Source organism: Scomber scombrus, chromosome 14, assembly GCF_963691925.1.
Source record: "Scomber scombrus chromosome 14, fScoSco1.1, whole genome shotgun sequence".
In the NCBI taxonomy this organism is placed as follows: domain Eukaryota; kingdom Metazoa; phylum Chordata; class Actinopteri; order Scombriformes; family Scombridae; genus Scomber; species Scomber scombrus.
Window position 1 is genome coordinate 7,924,262 of NC_084983.1, and position 18,629 is coordinate 7,942,890.

Below are 18,629 nucleotides of genomic sequence, written 5' to 3' on the forward strand. Positions count from 1 at the left end.
TACCTCTAATGATCTAGATGAGCCAATAAGCCAACTAAATTCCTCTACCTGCTCCCTTGACCTAGTTCTGACATTTAAAAAAAAAAGTGTATTCCACTGTCTGCCACCTGAATATTGAATATTGTTAGCAGTTCTATACAAGTTTATGGAGCGGGTGGCTCAGGAGTGGACCGTCCACTATTCGGAAGATTGGCAGTTCTTTCCCCTACTCCTCCAGTCTGCATAGAGATGTCCTTCGGAAAGATACTGAACCCTAAATTGCTCCCATATTGTTGTGAATGAGTATTAGACTAGATCCCCTGATGTGCAGATACCTTGCATGGCAGCCTGTTAATGGATGAATGTGGCATGTAGTGTAAAGCACTTGTGGTAGGAGTGGTAGGAAGACCAGCTTGGTGCAATATTAATGTAGTCCATTTACGATCAAGAGTCTTCCCCGATTCCCTCAAGCATGCTATTAGACCCATTTGTGATTAGCAGTTACAGACCAATCTCCAATATCCCATTTCTTAATAACATACTTGAAAATGTTGTATACAAACAGCTGCATATGTAACTATCTCTTCACAATCTGTTTGTTGTGTATCAATCTGGTTGTGGGATTAAACACAGCCCTGAAACAGCTATTATAAAAGTAGTCAATGATTTAAAGATGAACAGTGCTGCAAAAAAACTTCCCATTTCAGTATTATTAGATCTGATTGCAGCTTTTGATACTGTCGATCATGACATTTTACTCAGTAGATTAGAAAATTCAGTTGGCTTATCTGGCTGTGTCATTCTCTGGCTCCTCTTCTATCTAACAGGCAGGATATTCTCTGTGTCTCTCGTCAACTTTAAATCAGGCAACTTCAACATCTCTTGAGGGGGTCCCACAAGGCACATCTAGGTCCATTACTGTTTAATCACCACTTGGTTCCATCGTACAGAAGTGAAATATATCTTACCATTCACCTCCAAGTTCAACTCCAAACTGATCTCACTCTCTCTGAAACCCAGTGAGCAGGTTGGAAATCTTGGTGTTATATGATTCAGAACGAGCCATATTACAAGTATAACTAGGACAGCATTTTACCACCTAAAAACTTTTTCCAAAGTTAAATCCATCTTGTCTCAGTCAGATGATGAAAAGCTGGTTTATACATTCATCTCCTTTACTGCAATGCCCCTTTTGCCAAACTTCCCAAAAATACTGTGGAATGGCTCCAGCTCATCCAAAATAGTGCAGCCAAAATACTGGGCAACAAAAACTGAGCATATTACTCCTATACTTAGATCACTTCACTGGCTTCCAATAAAATACAACATTGATTTCAAAATACTATTCACTTGGTACAAATCACTTAATTGTGAATCTCCTAAATTCACCACTGACCTGTTCACGGCTTACAAACCCCCCAGAACCGTCCCTCAGATCATCAGAAACTGGTCTCCTAACTGTACCTGAGATCACATGGAAATCTGGTGACGGTGCATTTGTTATCAGTTCAAACAAACTGCCTGATGATATAAGACGTACCACAACTGTGCTGTCTTTTAAAAGCAAGTTATGAACCTACCTGTTCTCTCAGGCCTATTGCTGTCTGTCTCTCTTTGGGTTAATGTGAGTGGGTGTGTTGCACAGACATATGTCTGGGTATGTTTGTGTGGGTAGGTGTGCAGGGGATGAATTATTTTATATTATGTTTATTTTATATTTACCTCAATATGTTACTATGCATAAGTGTCACCGAAATGTTTCCCCTGCATCCACCTTTTTGCCCTGCCTGTACATGCTAGAGGAGGAGGATTTATTGAACGTATAGGACAAATGAAAACACTCACAGCTGTGTTGTGACCTTGCGACCACAGGGAACTGCAGCAACACTGATAGAGCTTATCCTCTCCAACACAGATGTCTGGCTCAGCCTCTGCCCCTCCTGTGACAGATGCGGTTAAACCCCACGTACAAACAATGAAGTCACAATTTCACAAGTTGAATGGGTGAACTATGAGAGCATATAGAATAATTTTGTGGGCGTGTGTTATATCATGTTGCAATATGTTGTGATAAAATGTCTTTTGAATACTGGTCACCGCCATCACTTCGATTTGCTATTCATCACCTACCACAGAGCAGTTGAAATCATATACATTGAAACTGTGAAAAGGTGGAGGGGTCTTAAAATTCTAGTGGGTGAAGAGATTTTGTGCAAAATGTCAATGTTGTTTGATAAGTGCTGTTTTGAAATCTGTGAATCCCAGCAGGAAAAGACAGAAGTAATAACTGAGTCATTAGTATGGATTTACCGGATCCTTGCTGATGTATACGACCATTTTGTGTCAGCGAGAAGTAAAAATTTCATCAATATTTTACTCCTTATTAACCACAAAGTATGTGGTTGACCCCACATTCGGTCCGAACATAGTGTTATTTTGTCATTTCTGGTTTTTTGAAGCGCTTGTAAAGTTTGACCAAACTTTCTATCGATTTGAATTATCGTTGCTGCTCACTTTCTGTCAGTCAGCTACTGTACACATTGTCTCAGAGGTGAGTGGAGTCCTGCTGCTGTGGGAAATTCCACCACAAGGCCTAATAACAACATACCAGATTGCCCCTATACTCCCAAGAAAGAACAGACAGTAAATGAATGGAACAAACCAGTCAATACTCTCCATATACGTATATACACTAAATAATGATTTTGAACGTCAGAATTTGTCTTGAATAGGAAGATTACAGTGGGAACAATAAATGCTCTCAGGTCAGCCTATTTGGCTTACTTAAAGCCACCCAGACCTTGAACAGCAGTGCACATTCTTATACAGTTGCTGGAATGGGAGGAAATTCGGCCTGCTCGCCCCTTTCCTGTTGTAGTTTCAAAAGATAATCTGGATGGGGGTGAATTGCATTGCAATGACATCACCCACACCTAAAATCCAATGGTTGCATGAATGGGGTTTTGTCAAGAATACAGTCCGCTCAGCTGCACTAAGCCGTGTGTACATACCAGCTTCATGCTCTGCTAAGCTTAAAAATCTATAATGGAGTTTCCCCTTTAACTGTTAAAATTAACATCTGAACAAAAGAAATGTTGAAATTGACTTTTCTGGTATAGATATTTGTTATTGAAAAGTTTGCACTTTCCTCAAATGTCACATCAGAGCTGATTAATCTATAGACTCCATAACTTCACAGCGCTACTTATTTGACTGCTGTGTTTTAAATGGAGCAACTGTGACACAGCAAATTTCAGATGCTGAACGTGACAATAAAGCCACAATACATCATTTTGTAATGTCACCAAAAGTGAGGACATTATGTTCCACATTATTCAGTTGACTCATATTTTAAAGTGGAAAAAAATGTATGGCTTGGCAGTTTTCTGATATAGTATTACAATATTTTACTGTCACTATTTTAATCTGCACAGTAACACAACATCCTGTTTTGCTACCATTTAATTGATCTAAAAACAACCTTCTCAAATAAGAAAAACCATATGAGTGCTGACACTACTACTACAGCTTTTACATGCATGTTACTACTCATGCAGTACAGGTGATGGGTGTAACCTGTGAAAAAGTGGTGCAATTATTTTCAAGGACTTTGTTGCCTGCTTGTCTTTTTTAATACAATGCAATGCAAACCATAATTTGTCTAAAACAAGAAAAACCAGGCCAACCAATCAGTGACTGCATCAGTTGCCAAGCCTTCCAGATTAATTCCCCAACGAAGTTTTACAGAAAATATAGTGGTGAACTGTCCAAGTGTTTCATGCAGTAGAATGATGATTTGAAGCTACGCCAAACCTTTGCTTTAACTAATGTTACTTACCCTAAAATGTACTTGAGGCTGCCCAAGGGGGCTGGTACCAGGCAAATGCTCAGATTTCCACTATGCAGCATCTTCAAGGCCCTACAAATAATTAGCTGTAAATCTTAAACCAGGCTCTAGGCAGCATGCTGTGTCAGGCATGAGCCACTTTAAGAGAAGGGTGTCTGTGGGCTACTGCTTACCATTCTGACCCAGATAATGAATTCAAATGTGTCTGCACTTGAGAGTAAATGGGAGTAAAGACAAAGCTGGTGGGTACTGAATGCATAGTAACTTTAAGGGCCGTTTAATAAAAGCACCTTTTTGGCACTGCGGTACTGCAGGCATTTACATCACTTTCGTTGGCACTGGTGCTGTTATGAGAATCAACATCACACATAAAGCAAATAACGATGAGGATATTAGGCTCAACTTGATCATAATCACCCTGTTCTCTACTGCCAGCCAGACTTTAAATGTTGGGCAAGAGTGAGACTTTGAGGAAGTGTGAAGTCTGGTGATCATTTGGACAGCTTAACTGTTTTGGCTCATCATTAGTTCTTTTCACAAAGTATGCAGCTTTTCCTTAAGGTTGGACCACAAATGTAAAATAAATCTCCAGAACTTCATTTGAAAAATGTGTATGGAAAAACAGTTATTAAAGTCTTATGAGCCTTGAATTGTATTACAAAAGCAAATTGATTCCAGACTGACTTCAGCAGTCAGCCTCACAGATATAGCTTCAAATTTAGATCTGGGCATGTGAATCTGATTTCGCAGAAACCTCAGTATTTTGAATGCATCGGAGGAGAGGAAAATACACCCCTAAATAAATGTAATGCTTTAAATATCTAGATGTTTGGATCATTAATGTGCACACTAAACCCAGCACCATGAGCTGCAGGTTTAGCATCTGGATATCAAGATCTCCTGCACCCATGAAACCCACCCAAGTAATATTACAGCCTACTAAATCAGGCATAGAGCAGTTGCATTCGCTCAGCCCAGCATCATGAGTCAGGGCTCAGTCATGATCATCTGATCCTAACGTGTATATAGTAATCCCTGACATTTAGACGATGCTCACTGCTCTCTCAAATCATTTCTCACTAAATGTGTACCAAGACACACAGGTGCTGAGGGGTGATGGAGTTGGCCCAGAGCTAGAGAGGTGACTTTGCTACAGATTACAGTATTGCTGTGGTCATGATGCCTATATCTCAAACAGCAGCCCTGGAAACAAGGGATATGATGTGTTTTAAATGTTATATTGACCAATCAGGATGAAACCAAAATTACACATTACTTTATCAGGAACTATTATATATATTATATAAGAGAGAGTCAACTATGCAGCTTTTATCTGCACCTCATTGAAATACAGACAAATCCATTCAGCATGCATTTACACTGAAGTGTGAATATTTTTTTTTTTTTTTTAAAGCCCAGAGAAAAATACCAGTCTAACAGACTGGGATACTTTTTCATGCACGCACGCAAACGCGCGCGTGAGCGTCATGAGCGCGCACGCTTTCAGAGCACCGTAGATTTCTTCTGAATTGCACATTTGATACCCCCAGAAGTTACGCATTATGTGTATCTGGTGGGCGCAACGCATTTTCTTGAATCCGGTTCCGGCGTGCCGACGACACCGATGCCTGCGTGCCCACGGACTGATCACAGGGCTTTTACCCGAACAGCACTGAATGGTAGCAGCTGAGAGACGGGTGCGGAGCAAGGGCGGCCAAACCCGGAGGATTTCTCACGGCTCACGGACTAGAATGCACTTCTATATGTATCCCCATGAACGGATGACAACCTCCAAACAAACCTACACTGAAAACTTTCAGCTCTGCATCTGACGCGGGGGTGTTATTGACATTTTTTATCAGCCAGGTCCAAGAGCAGACATCATGCAGGTGCAAACTGTGGGCTAACGTTACTGAAATGACTTGCTCGGCGCTGACGCGTTTCATTGTGCCATGCCAGCCCCGCATTGTCAGATGCCATTTTACTCTGCGTTACCCCAGCGTCTGGACTTCCAACATACTGGGCCTGTTGTGTAATTAGAAGTCCGTGAGTGAGGCAGTGGCAAACGAGCTGGTGCAATGAGAAGCTACGTTGTCCAAGGCATTGTGCGCAATTTGTGCTGAAGCTTATGGGTCCTGCGTACTCCAGCTCCCGGCTTCCACTTGGAGAGGTGTGCTGCGGGGCTACAGCGCACTGGCTGTCAGCTTCACATCTGGACCGCCTGGATACTGTCATCTGCGGCCTGCTCGGACTGTGCACTCCCTGAACTTGTATGTCTGAGTGGGAAAACTTATTGACATCGCCTCGGATGGTGTTGTCGTGTTAGGGGAAGGGGTGAATATTTGACAGGGAACTTGACGTTATCGGTGATCCGCTGGGAACACCGTTGTCCAAAGCTGGACTGGCTGACTACTCAAGGAAAAAACGCTTGTCAAGCTATGGATTTTGCGTAGCTAAGTCACGCATTTTTAAAGGCAACGCTAGGGTGACATTGCAGTCTTCTCACCACATCGGTTATTTCGTCGTCCGACAAAAAAATCAAAGAGTGAAAGTGGAGTATTGTCCGTCATACGCATCAACGCAGTGGGATTTCTACGTCTGGTCGGCGTTCCCCCCCACCCTTCCCGCGGTGACGGTTATGGGTCGGAAGCGGTGTGTCGGTGCAGATTGTTCCAAGATGGCGGCCGGGTGCTGCGGGGTGAAGAAGCAGAAACTGTCGGGATCGCCCGGGTCGGGGGGTCCCGGCGGGGTGGGGGCGGGAAGCGGGGTGACAGGAACCGGACATTGTGGATCGGAGTTAGGGATTGGCTCCTCGGCGACTGTTGCAGCAGCGGCAGCGGCGGCCAACGCGAGCAGAGCCAACGGCCTGGGGGGACCCGGGGGTAACGTTAGCGGCGGCGGCAGCAGCAGTGGCAGTAGCGGGACGAACGCTCTGTCCCCAGCCCCGGCCGGTTACACTTCATCCGGCCTTTCCCCGAATCTCAGCCCGGGACCTGGCTCGGGAAGTGGGGGAAGAAAAATGGTCGTCTCCGCGGAGATGTGCTGCTTCTGTTTCGACGTGCTTTATTGCCATCTGTACGGATACCAACCTCCGAGAACACCCAGGTTTACAAACGATCCCTAGTGAGTATTTCTGCCTTTTGTTTGTTCTGCTGCACGCAAAAGCACAGCGATATGCTCTCACTACTGATGTCTGCTGCGGCACACTTGGTTGGGTTTGCCTCTAGTTTGTGTCCCAGCGTTAGGACACCGACTGTCACACCGAAATAACATTTCACTTACAATCATTTCAACGCGAAAAGCTTAAATTTGGCGAAGTTGGAGTTCGGGCCTTGTCTGCACTGGCCTGCAGTTAACACTAGTCTTACATTAAACATAACAAATGAATGGTTTGACGTGCTGTCATCAGGTTATGTTACGTACAGGTGAATGATTTACTATTTCACTTTTAAAATTCCCGTTGGTACTCGACGAAAAATACATTTACGACGCTGTTAACACTGGTGTTGGTTAACACTGGCTAACGTTAGCTAAGCCTGTTTGCTACTAGCCGCTAACATTTAGCGTTAAAAGAAAGAGGCTTGGAACGAACAAGATAACATCGATGTATTTCGGTTTAAAAGTGGCACCTTTACCAGCCAAGGAAAGGCTGTGTAAGCCACTAATATATAAAACAAAAGTCAACGCTAGTGTTCTTAATCTTTTAAGTTATCCTTAATGAACTCTGGCTTGCCACATACTAGGCTTAGCTTTGTTAGCACTAAGCTACGTTAGCTTACTAACGGAGGACTAATGAGCTTGTAGTCATTAATTTAATGGTAACGTTACATGTATTAAAAAGTCTCTGATATCACGGCCAGACAACCATTCAGATGAGTCGTTTTTCAGCAGCTTTTGTCTGATAGGGGTGAGTGTACTGTCAAATTAAAGGAAACTAACAATTGAATTTAGTTTTCACCAACAAAGAAAAGGTGGTTCTTGCCAAGTACTTACCAGTGCGAATAGCTAAATTTAACCAAAAATACGCAGTGGCAGCGTTTAATGCGTATACCAAACGCTGTTATAGACAATATGAAGTATATATTGAACGTAAGAAAATGTGTTATCACCACAATTACCGTAAGAAACAAAAATGTATATTTTTTGTGTGTAACCGCACTCCTGCGCCCTCCACAGAAACATATTGACCCCACCTTTAAAAACGCGTTGTAATGTGATATCGTCACATCGACTTGCGGTCGCTTTACTTACATTTTTAGGCTGTAAAATAAACGGGGTTGATTATTCAGTGTTTAGAACTGAAATGAATGAAGACATTTTGGATTAACTTAAGGACAAATATCGCTCTTATATATGTATTAATAGTTGGAGGAATTACAGCATTTTGTCTGAAAATATGTATTTTGCAACTGTCATGTGACATATTAAAGTGTAAAATGAAATTCAAACGCATATCATGTGTTTGATGTCGTCAAAATGTGTATTTATGTTAACAGCTGCATCGCGTTTGATCTATTCGGGGAAACAGTCCCACATACTAGGCACAATATATACATTATGTACACGATAATCAATGGTTTCCAAAAGTTGTAAGCATAAAAATACACATTTGGTCACATTTATAAATGTAAAGCTTGATTGAATTATGTGAGCCATTATATGACTAGTGTAGACAGCTGTATATATTAAAATTGAAGAGTATCGATGCATTCAGAAAAGGATCTGATCCACCATGATACCTAACAACTAAGTCACAACATCTAAACGGTTAAACACATCATATATTCTGCAAGTATCAAAAACATCTAATGCAGTATTTGATCAGGTTATTCATTGCTGAGAGGGGACATCCACACATTTTGTTAATGAATTAACTTTTTTATTTTTATTTTAAATAATCGATTAATCTGTTGATTATTTTATGATGTACTGAAACTGTCAATCATTATCTCCCGAAGCCCAATGTGACATCCCGAAATATCTTTTTGTGTCCTGAACATCAGTCCACAGCCCACAGATATTCAGATTACTGTCACAGAGGACTACACAAAAATAAATTATTCACATTTAAGAAGCTGAAATCAAAGAATTTGGAATGGGGGAAACATATCCTCAAAACAATAAATCAATTATAACAATAGTTGAAAATTAATTTAATAATTGGCAACAAATCAATTAATCAGTGCAGCTTTGATAATGATTTCACTCAGAGATGTGATGACTCTTTGTATGTGATCATTTAAGTATCTTCGTGTGATCAGTGTGTTTGTCCCGAGGCTTATTTAGAGGCTAATGTTCTGTTTCACCATTGTAAAAAGCACAAAGTTGGAAACTCCTTTTAACACCACGAAGAGTAGAAAGCTGTTGTTTAAAAAAAATAATAATGCTTATCCAGTCATAAGTGGACAGATGCCAATGCCAGTTTTACCCAATGTGAATAAGTATTGAACATACTAAATCAGAATTGTGGGTGTGACGTGTGCGGTCTTCTGACATTTATGTCTGTAGTATTTCAACAGTATTATTCATCACCTGCGTCAAACATCTGGTGTGCACATTATTAACGGTGATCTGCTTTAACCCGTTCTCTTGTTCTTTTGTTTCTTTTCAGCCCGCTGTTTGTCACATGGAAAATAGGCAGAGACAAGCGGTTGAGGGGTTGTATAGGTACATTTTCTGCCATGAATCTGCACTCAGGACTCAGGGAGTACACCCTTACCAGGTGAGCAGTGATACCGAGTACATTTTCTATACATCAAAGCTGTAGACGAGTGCTGTGACGGAGCAGTGACGCAGCATATTGAAATCAAGTACCTTAACAGGGGCGATTTTTGTCTTAACAATAATGGCAACCTGCCCTCAGCACTCATAGTAGAACTGTGCATGTGTACAAAAAACTTCATTTACATACATGATTTATTTTTGCTCTGTTTCATTTGTGCAGCTTGCTGTAACGGTGAGGGAAGCATGTTTCTATATGATCTCAGGTCCTGGGAGTTCAAAAAATATTTTAAAAAAGAGTTATTATTCTCCCAAAGTTAGTTTTTAACATCCATATCCATTATATAAAAAAAGGAAACACAGGGTGCCTTTTTTTAATTTTTAATTTTTTTTTTAAGGTTGTCATGTGGTTAAGATGTTTACTGTGCATGTGCAAGCAATGTTGTTTAACAGTCAAACAGTACTTATCATGTGCTAGCATAGCTGATTTAAATCAAGAGGATAGGCACTGACATAAATAAAATGTACTGATAACCATGTGTGGTATTTCTGTAATGTGTGGATCATTGTAAGTGTAAAAAAAAAAAGTAAAGCTGTGCACATAAAGACTCGTCGTGTAGTCGTATCAGACGGTTTTATTCTCTTACCAGACCCACAGAGAGTTAAACCCATGTTTGTGGTTGATCTAATTGGGTCAGCGTCACCCGCTGGGCTTCTTGACCCCCTTCCTAACGCAAGTTGCGCAGGTGTTTCAATTAGGAATTCAATATTTACTACAGTAGTTACTATGACTCGTTTAACCAAGCAGAGGCGGCACAGGCGGGCGCGTTAGTGCGGAGAGAACTGCAACTTAATCTTAATTTAGTTCTAACATACTGCCGGTGGTAACATTTGCACTGTTAATTTGCATACTGAAGTCTGAGTTGGCCTCCTCACGTAAACAGAGCTCTAAGTAAACACCTGGTGTGGAATATTTTTCTCCAGCAGTTGTTGACCTGAGGGCAGACACAGCTGACTTGTCGAATACATGTAAACACACACAGCTTCTCATGTAGCCTTACTGCTATTGTGTACAGATGCAAATGTCAATAACGGCACCGAACTGCTGCGAGCCGCCGTGATCAAGCTGCGACCACGCCACAGCGGTTGACATTTTCAATTCCTACACATAGTAATCAAACCGCGGGGCCTTTTCAATACATGACTGTGATGACTTTTCCAAATCAGCACTTTTTAAAAGCGTCTTCTTCTGTGCTTGTATGTGTGCAGTGCCCTTAAAGACAGCCGCTTCCCCCCCATGACAAGGGATGAGCTGCCTCGCCTCTTCTGCTCAGTGTCTCTTCTCACCAACTTTGAAGACGTCGGTGATTACCTTGACTGGGAGGTAATAATTTCATTTCAGCTGAGAATTTTAGCCGCTCGTCCACATTTTTCTTCTTTCTGGTATGGCACCTGAAAGCATATATGGACTTAAGAGTGTTGCTGTAATTATTAGGTTCAACCTAAAGTTTTTACTGCTAACTTTGTCAGAGGGAGAGATTTATGGAATTTAAAATATACATGATTTCTTTTTCATTCCTGTTTTGAATCCTAGGTGGGTGTTCACGGTATTAGGATAGAGTTTTTCAATGAAAAAGGATCAAAGCGCACCGCCACCTACCTACCAGAGGTTGCAAAGGAGCAAGGTGAGATCATTCTGTGCTCCTAACAAGCCAGCCTCATCTACTTTATGTTAAAATAAGATGATTATATATTTATATATATATATATATATATATATATATATATATACATATATGTGTTACTAACTACCTTTTTTTATCTAGGTTGGGACCACATTCAAACCATAGATTCCTTATTACGAAAGGGAGGTTACAAAGCTCCCATCACAAATGACTTCAGGAAGACCATTAAGTTAACCAGGTAAGATGACACTTGGTGTATGAAACTAATCTCCACACACGCTGATACACAATTTCATTTAAGTCCATATACGCAAAGTATAAGAGAAAATTTGACCTAATTATTTATTAGTTACACAATGGAGCCGTACAAAACTTACATTAATGTTAATATTGTATGATCAGGTATCGGATTGAAGTCAGTGCTGTCCTCCTTTTTATCCTCCCTTATCAATTTATCCATATCAGTCATATCAGTTATATACTGATAGGATGTCTGTAAAATATGGTCAGTGTTCCAAAATATGAGGTGAACATGTGTAAAAATGCTCCCAACAAGTCAAAACACCCAGGCGTCAATCTGCTCTGAATGCTTGGTTATTTCTAGTTTCCCCTCAAACTGATGTCAAATTGTTCACTCATAAACAGCCATCACTTCTGTAGTCTTCATGTCTAAGGTTGTGCCCTGGGTTGTTCTCATATTCTGCTTTCATATTTCAGATCAGATCCAGGCTCACAGATGTATGGGTGTATTAGAGAAGTTGACATTTTGCCTAAAGAACGAGAAAGATGTGAAATCCTGAAACGACTGTATGTAGGAGACAGCTTCCAGAAAATAACCAATCAGAACAGAGTGGGCTCATCAGGAGATGGGCTTTATATCAGCCAGGTTAAAATAAATGAGTTATTTAACTGTAAGTCAAAGATATCCTAGTAGAGTCTCAGAATTTAAATACAGAGCTGCAAATGTGCGTGAAACTTCCCCTTTAAGAGAAAAAAATCCGTAAGACTGTTTGTTGTTCTGACCGAAGCTTCCAAAGTCTAGTATTGACTCATTCGTGTTAAACTAACTTCAGCTGCACAGGGTCACAGCATGTGCTCACTGTGGCTGATAATAGCTCCAACCCCCCCACAGGACACGACGGGGTCAGCTACCCTTCACCGACATGTCTGTTCTCATTTCTAGGTACCGTAGCGAGAAGATGACAATGGGTTATGCAGAGTACATTGCCCACCGCCAGCACCATCACTACCAGAATGGCATTGGGCACCCTCTACCACCCTACAACCATTATTCCTGACAGCGAGCCGCATGACCAATCATTGGACCTCTCCGCGGACCTTTTCCCAGGAGAGCCTGCCCCCTCCTGGTCTAGCTATTTCTACTACTGTACCATTTTATGATGATAGTTTCCGTTGCCATGCTGGCCGTCTCCCAGACGTTGACATGGCAACGGGTGGCAACGAAGCATCATTTGATAATGGGAAGAAATCCACATTTTTCGTTTTCTTTGCCTGTGGTTAAGTTTTTGCAGCATATGTATACTTCTATCTATAACCCCCTTCATTCATATTATTTGAAAAAATTAACAAATATTAGATTTTATTAATCTTTTCAGCAAACCTAATCAGGTGTTTGATTCTGTGGATGGAAGGAAGTCTCTTACAGTGGATTAGTCTTGCTCTTTATATTGTTTAGGCTTTGCTACAATTTTACATTTAATAAGAAAATTCGTTTTTTTTTTCTTTCCTCATTTTCTTTATCTTACTATCCAGACATTACGTATACCATGTAGCAAGGCAACTGCAGTTCTCAAAGGCTGTGTCGTCTCTATTCTGATTCCTCTCAAAAAAAGGTTGACTGTTGAGGTTGTTTTAGCCTTGTAAACTGTAGTGTTGTAGTTGGAACTATATATACTGGGATCTGTATACTCCAAAGTATAGATTGTAGGATTGTGATGCCCTTTGACCAGCCCGCGCTGGTTGTCTTTATTGTTTGAGCTCACAATCGTGTGTGTGTATGTGTGTATTTCTGTGTGTGGATATAGACATTGGTCTGCCATGAGATGAAAAACCAGTAGAGTAAATTAGTAATTGGATTGAACCTAAAGATTCCCTAAGATAATTTTTTTGGACCCCCCCCCCTCGGAGTATTTGTAGTGTTTTTGTGGTTGAACCCGTACATCTTGAACTGCGTTTGTTAGGCTAGAGTTCACAGCTGCGTTCCCTCTCTACTCTTTTAGTTTTTTCGGTTCAACTTTTTTCAAATATATGGTAACTGCGGAGGAAGCCATTTTGTCTGAGGATAATCACATCTGTGCAGGTGATTTGTTAACTGTGTTTGTAAAATAAATGGGCTACGAGTGGGTCCGATCTCCCTGCATTGAAGAGGGGGAGCAGTTGTAACTACAGGTCCCTAGAATAAGTTGGGGGGAAAAAATGCATGCTTTCAAATGTGTGTTGGTTTCTGAGTTCACTGGCAGGGAGTCACTCGACAGGCTATAACTACTTAAAGCCATATTCTCTTTTTATTCCACACTTTGTAAGAGTGGTCAGTTGTTTGGCTTGAAGTGTTTGCATTCGATGCCACTAAACATTTTGGAGGGAGGTGTTCATCCTCTGAATGCAAACGTAAACCAGCAAGCCACAGGCTAAGGCTGCATCACTGAATACTCGTCGAGCTTGGCGGTTTCAGCCATCTGTCCGTCTCGTGAATAGTTGCCTGCGTCCTTGTGGAATCATTGTCTTGCCCTTTCAGATTAATAGCTAACCATTGTCACTTGTCCACAAAGTATGATGTATTAAAATAGTCATTTTTGAATGAAAGACACACCACTCTGACGCACAAAGGAAGTGATGTAATCAACATGTTCGTGGTCATTTAGAGCTGCATGTCATTGTGCTTCTTTTTTTTTTTTTTTACATTCTTGAGTTGCAGTAATGCAGCTCGTGGATTTTAGCTGTCGAAGCCGCACCACCGCCGTCCCCTCCTTTTTCTCACACTCTGCTTTTCAGTGAGATCCCGTTTGATCTGCGTGTCCCCGGCGCAGGAAATGTTTTGATATGCGGCCTGTTTTGTCAGCTGTTTGGCAGCGAGTTAGAGCAGACACAGTCGAATCAGTTTGAGCGGAATCTCCGCAACGGGGGCCGGGGGCGGCTCGCAATGGAAGTCTACAAAAAAGAAGGAAAAAAAAGAAAAAAGCCAGAGCTTTGTAAGGACTTAAGAAGCCATTTCCCCATCCAAATATTACCTGGTGTGAGTCACATCCACACACACGTTAGGTTAGTCGGATATACTCTCCGGAATGTTTTGAACCGTCGAGGACCATCACGTGGTCCGCTTCGTTTTTGGGTTTGGTTTTGCTAACTGGAATTTTTGAGAGGTTACTTGACCAACAACTTTCTTTGTAACAGCCTTTACTAACTGACAGGTTATTTTTTCTTTATGCAAAATGTCAAGGGCTTTTGGCACTCCATCCACAGTAACCCGAAATGACCCAGATTTAAGTTGTGTTGCCTTAAATGAATGATTTAATACGTGATGGACCAGTAGATGTTGCTCCTGAGTGCTCCTCTGTCCCCGTGGTTTTCTTTTTATTCCCAGTTCCATCTTTACACCACAGGGCAGGAGAGGGCCCCAGATGGTGTTTTCTTCACTTGAATGCTATCGCTAATACTTTCTTAGACATATGGGGGCTCCTGTATGCCTGCAGACTTTTTTTTGATCACGTCTTACCCAGCTGCTGCTCCTCAATACTTTCACCCCCCCCCTATTTTTAAAACCTATTCATAAACACATTCTCTTTTAAAATAATTCTGCACACTGTGGCGTCATTTAAAACCACGGGAAGACGAGACTTCACACCGTTAAAAAAATACACTACACATTTCATGACGTTTATTTATTTTTTTATGTAGAGGAACAGTCAGGCATTCATTTCCTGGTCCATTTAATACAGCACAACCTGAATTTCTCTGCTGCAAAACCAAATTGACCATGCTCTTTTACATATATGTCTTTGTATACACATGCAATGTATTTTGTTGCATGTATGTATGAGTATGAGACCTATGGTTTTATCCATGATATGCTTGATCTATGGCTTAGACACTCTTATTAACCGTTAAGAGATTTAAAAGACAAATATGGTGCTATCGGACCTCATATTGGGGTGGTCACATCTCGTGACTGGTCATGCGGACTCATCGATCATATCATACTTAAAGATGCTACATGTAAGATTTCCTCTTTTTTTTTTTAGTGTATTGCTGTGAAATTGTTCACGACGGCACACTTTTAATATTGATGGATGTGACTGTCATCGATACGTAGTAGCCCCAGCTCTCATTGTGTCCAGTGCGGGTGAATTTTTTTTGGGATCAGTTCCCTATGGGAAAAACAGATACTTTCACATATAAGGAAGAAGGACAAGTCCCAGCAGCAAACACGTCAGAGGGGCTATGGAATGTACTGTCAGTGGTCGTTATTACAATTTAACAGTGATATGTTAAGAGAAAATCCTACATGTTACCTTTACTATCCTTGATATATGCAGATCTGTTCAACAGGTGTTATTTTGTTTTTTGTTTTGTTTTTTCCTACCAGTGCAAGTCAACACCCCTGCAGGTTTGAAAGGACAAGAAGTCACACGTTTAACCTCCTCCCCTCGATTACTCCCCCACACTGTGGCCCAACCTCATGGCCTAGTTTGTCAAGGTGTGATGTGTGCGTCGTTCGGTAGATAGTGGCAGTAGTAGTGATCGTTGCCTCTCCCGGAAATGGCGGATGTCGCTTTGTGTTTTTTATTTTATCAGAGCGCATCCACCATTTTCCTCTAGCTGCTGAATCCGTTTGACCTCCTCTGAAAAGGCATGGTTTGATTTGTTGACTAGTAGAGAAGGACCTAAGTCGAAGACAAGCGTCTCCTACACCGGGAGTTAATGTTTTACGTAGAACACGCAGACTCTAGTTAATGTTTCTGTACTGATGAACTGTTTAAAAAGCATTGATACCTCATGGGATATTATGGAACGACATGTGTAGTTTGTTGTAGCAGATCGTGTGTGTTTTGGTTCCATACCAGGGTTAGAGTTCAGCCTCAGCATTCCTTGTGCAGTCATTCTCATACGTGGTGGAATGCTCAAGCTCATGTTACCTTCGTATGTTCGACTGAACCAAAGATGCCAGCGGCCATGCCCAAATGCTGCTCTTCAGGCCTGGCTTCCTGTCCTTCCAAAAAACACCCCTGCAATTGACAAAATGTTCTTTGTCTTTTTTTTGTGTGTGCGATTTCTCAACTGTCGACTTATTGAGCAACCCCATTTTTTCAATGAATTTTCATTGAATTTTCATTGAATCTGTCTCTGAAGCCGTTCATGGCATCAAGGATGGTTTAAAATGGTTGCAAATTGTTGTTACTTGTTTTGTTTATTATTATTATTATTATTATTATTAGTATTAGTATTATTATTGCTATAATTTACAAAAATGAAAATCCCATGGTGTGCCTCCTAGCTTTATGGGTTTATAAATGTTTTTTTCCCTAAAGACCAGCAGTTATACTTTGTATAAAAGATGGATTTTTCCTTATTTTTTATGCCATTAAAGATGAAAAAGCCTGTTTTCTTTACTCTGGACCCAGTAGCTGCACTGGTATACAATCGCACTGATAGATGAATAAAAATTAAAAAAAGAATAAATGAATCAATAATAATAATGATAATGACAAATGAAATAAGAACTACAATAAACTTGTGTTTGAAACTTTTTTTATTATAAAAAAAACTATAAAAGCAAATAAAAAAGAAAATGACTGTTTTTGTACATCAAAATAAATTCTTTTCAAAAGAATATTTTGGATCTAGTTTCAAAATTATTTTAGTGGTTTTCTATGTTCTGAATTTTTGAGACACTGACTTCTAAGATGTGTCACTGTACAAAATGAATTTTTTCTGTTGCAGTGGCCTGATGGGCTGGGAGGGTTGCCTGGTGTAACTCCTCATACCAACTTTTGTTTCTTTTCCGTTCGATTTTTTGGAACTTTATTTCTCTGCTTTAGTAACTTGAAAAATGTTGATGGAAAAATATGAACTGGGAACTTCAAATCCATCCCCTATAGAGCTAGACCCTTCCTCCTTTCCTATTGAATTGCTGTTAGTGTGATGAGACTTGAAATGGGCATTTACTATGATACTATGACTCCAACAGAGAAAAAAAAGCAAACAAACAAATATATAAAAAAAAGGAAAAAAAAAACAAAACAAAAGAAATTAGCAAAAGAATTGCAAAAGAAAAGTGGGGGGGGGGGGGATGACAGAATATATATAGATGGGTTATCTGAGTATGTAAGCAATGGCTGTGAAGATAATGTAGTTTTAAACATTGTTATTACCTTTTAAAATCATTTATTCAATAAAAAATACAAAATCAACTGAAAAGAGAAAACGTGTCATTCGATTTTCTTTCAGCACACACATCCACACGCAGCATTTATTTTAAATTCATACTGAAAAATTGAACATTTGAAACATTCAGCATGTGTAGAGTGCATCACATGTAATCAGAGCTTAAAATGCCAAATCAATATACTTAAAGGGCAGGTTCGCAACTTTTTAAGTGTGTCTTAAAACAACAGTCGTGTCCATATGAACGGTGAAAGAGGTTTTCCCTTACTGTAATCACTCAACGTGTTCATACTGGCTGGTAAAAGATCCCTTCCTGATGTGCTTTTAATGTAAATGACTGGATTTTGCCCTCCATCACTTTCACATGATTAAGGGATCAATCAGTATGAAAAGGAGTGATTACACTACAGTTTCAGGGTTCATTTGGGCACCTGACTTGTCTTAACAGACTTGAAAATTGTGAACTTATCCTTTAAAAGGTGTGTGGTAGGAGAAGATCTTTTTCAGTCTGTCTGCATGGTCATGTGTCAACATTTTGTAGCTTTGTTCACTACAAGTATACTTGATCCGTGCTGATCAATGTGCTCTTAAGTGGTGCGAGTGCAGTTGAATGCTGCAGGGTCAGGATGTCAGTTACATTACATATTGGCCTCAAATGATAGAGCAGGACGGTGTTTGTTTGCCTAGTTTTTTTCTGCAAGACAAACTCGCTGTCAGCAGCTCTCATTGGGACTAACTATGTCCATTTACTCCCACAGTATTGTGTTCGTGGCAGACAATTCAGGTGTATCTTATAATGTGGACTTAGAGAAAAACAAACCATCTGCTAGAGATAAGTGAGAAATGATGACGTCCTCACAGTCCCGCAGGTACTGTCTGATGGTGTGCTCTGATGCATCGGTGCCTTTTCTTCAATTATATGAAATGAAATGACTTCAGGCGGTTTGGAACACAGATGAAGCATGCAGTGCACATGCTGTGACTGTGGGCTAAAT

General features: G+C 40.5%; 1 protein-coding gene across 2 annotated transcripts; it reads left to right on the forward strand.

Moving 5' to 3' along the window:
- The first annotated feature begins 5,341 nt into the window (after positions 1-5,341).
- Positions 5,342-17,660, forward strand: ammecr1 (AMMECR nuclear protein 1). 2 transcript variants are annotated; one of them, XM_062432891.1, is made up of 6 exons: positions 5,342-6,949; positions 9,438-9,548; positions 10,817-10,931; positions 11,142-11,232; positions 11,374-11,470; positions 11,950-12,542. In XM_062432891.1, exons 1-6 carry the CDS (start codon positions 6,465-6,467, stop codon positions 12,161-12,163), a joined length of 1,113 nt encoding a protein of 370 aa, XP_062288875.1. In that variant the 5' UTR covers positions 5,342-6,464; the 3' UTR covers positions 12,164-12,542. The 2 variants fall into 2 exon arrangements, with proteins under 2 accessions (XP_062288875.1, XP_062288876.1); XM_062432892.1 differs by having other exon boundaries at positions 5,347-6,949; positions 12,416-17,660.
- The last annotated feature ends 969 nt before the right edge of the window (positions 17,661-18,629 follow it).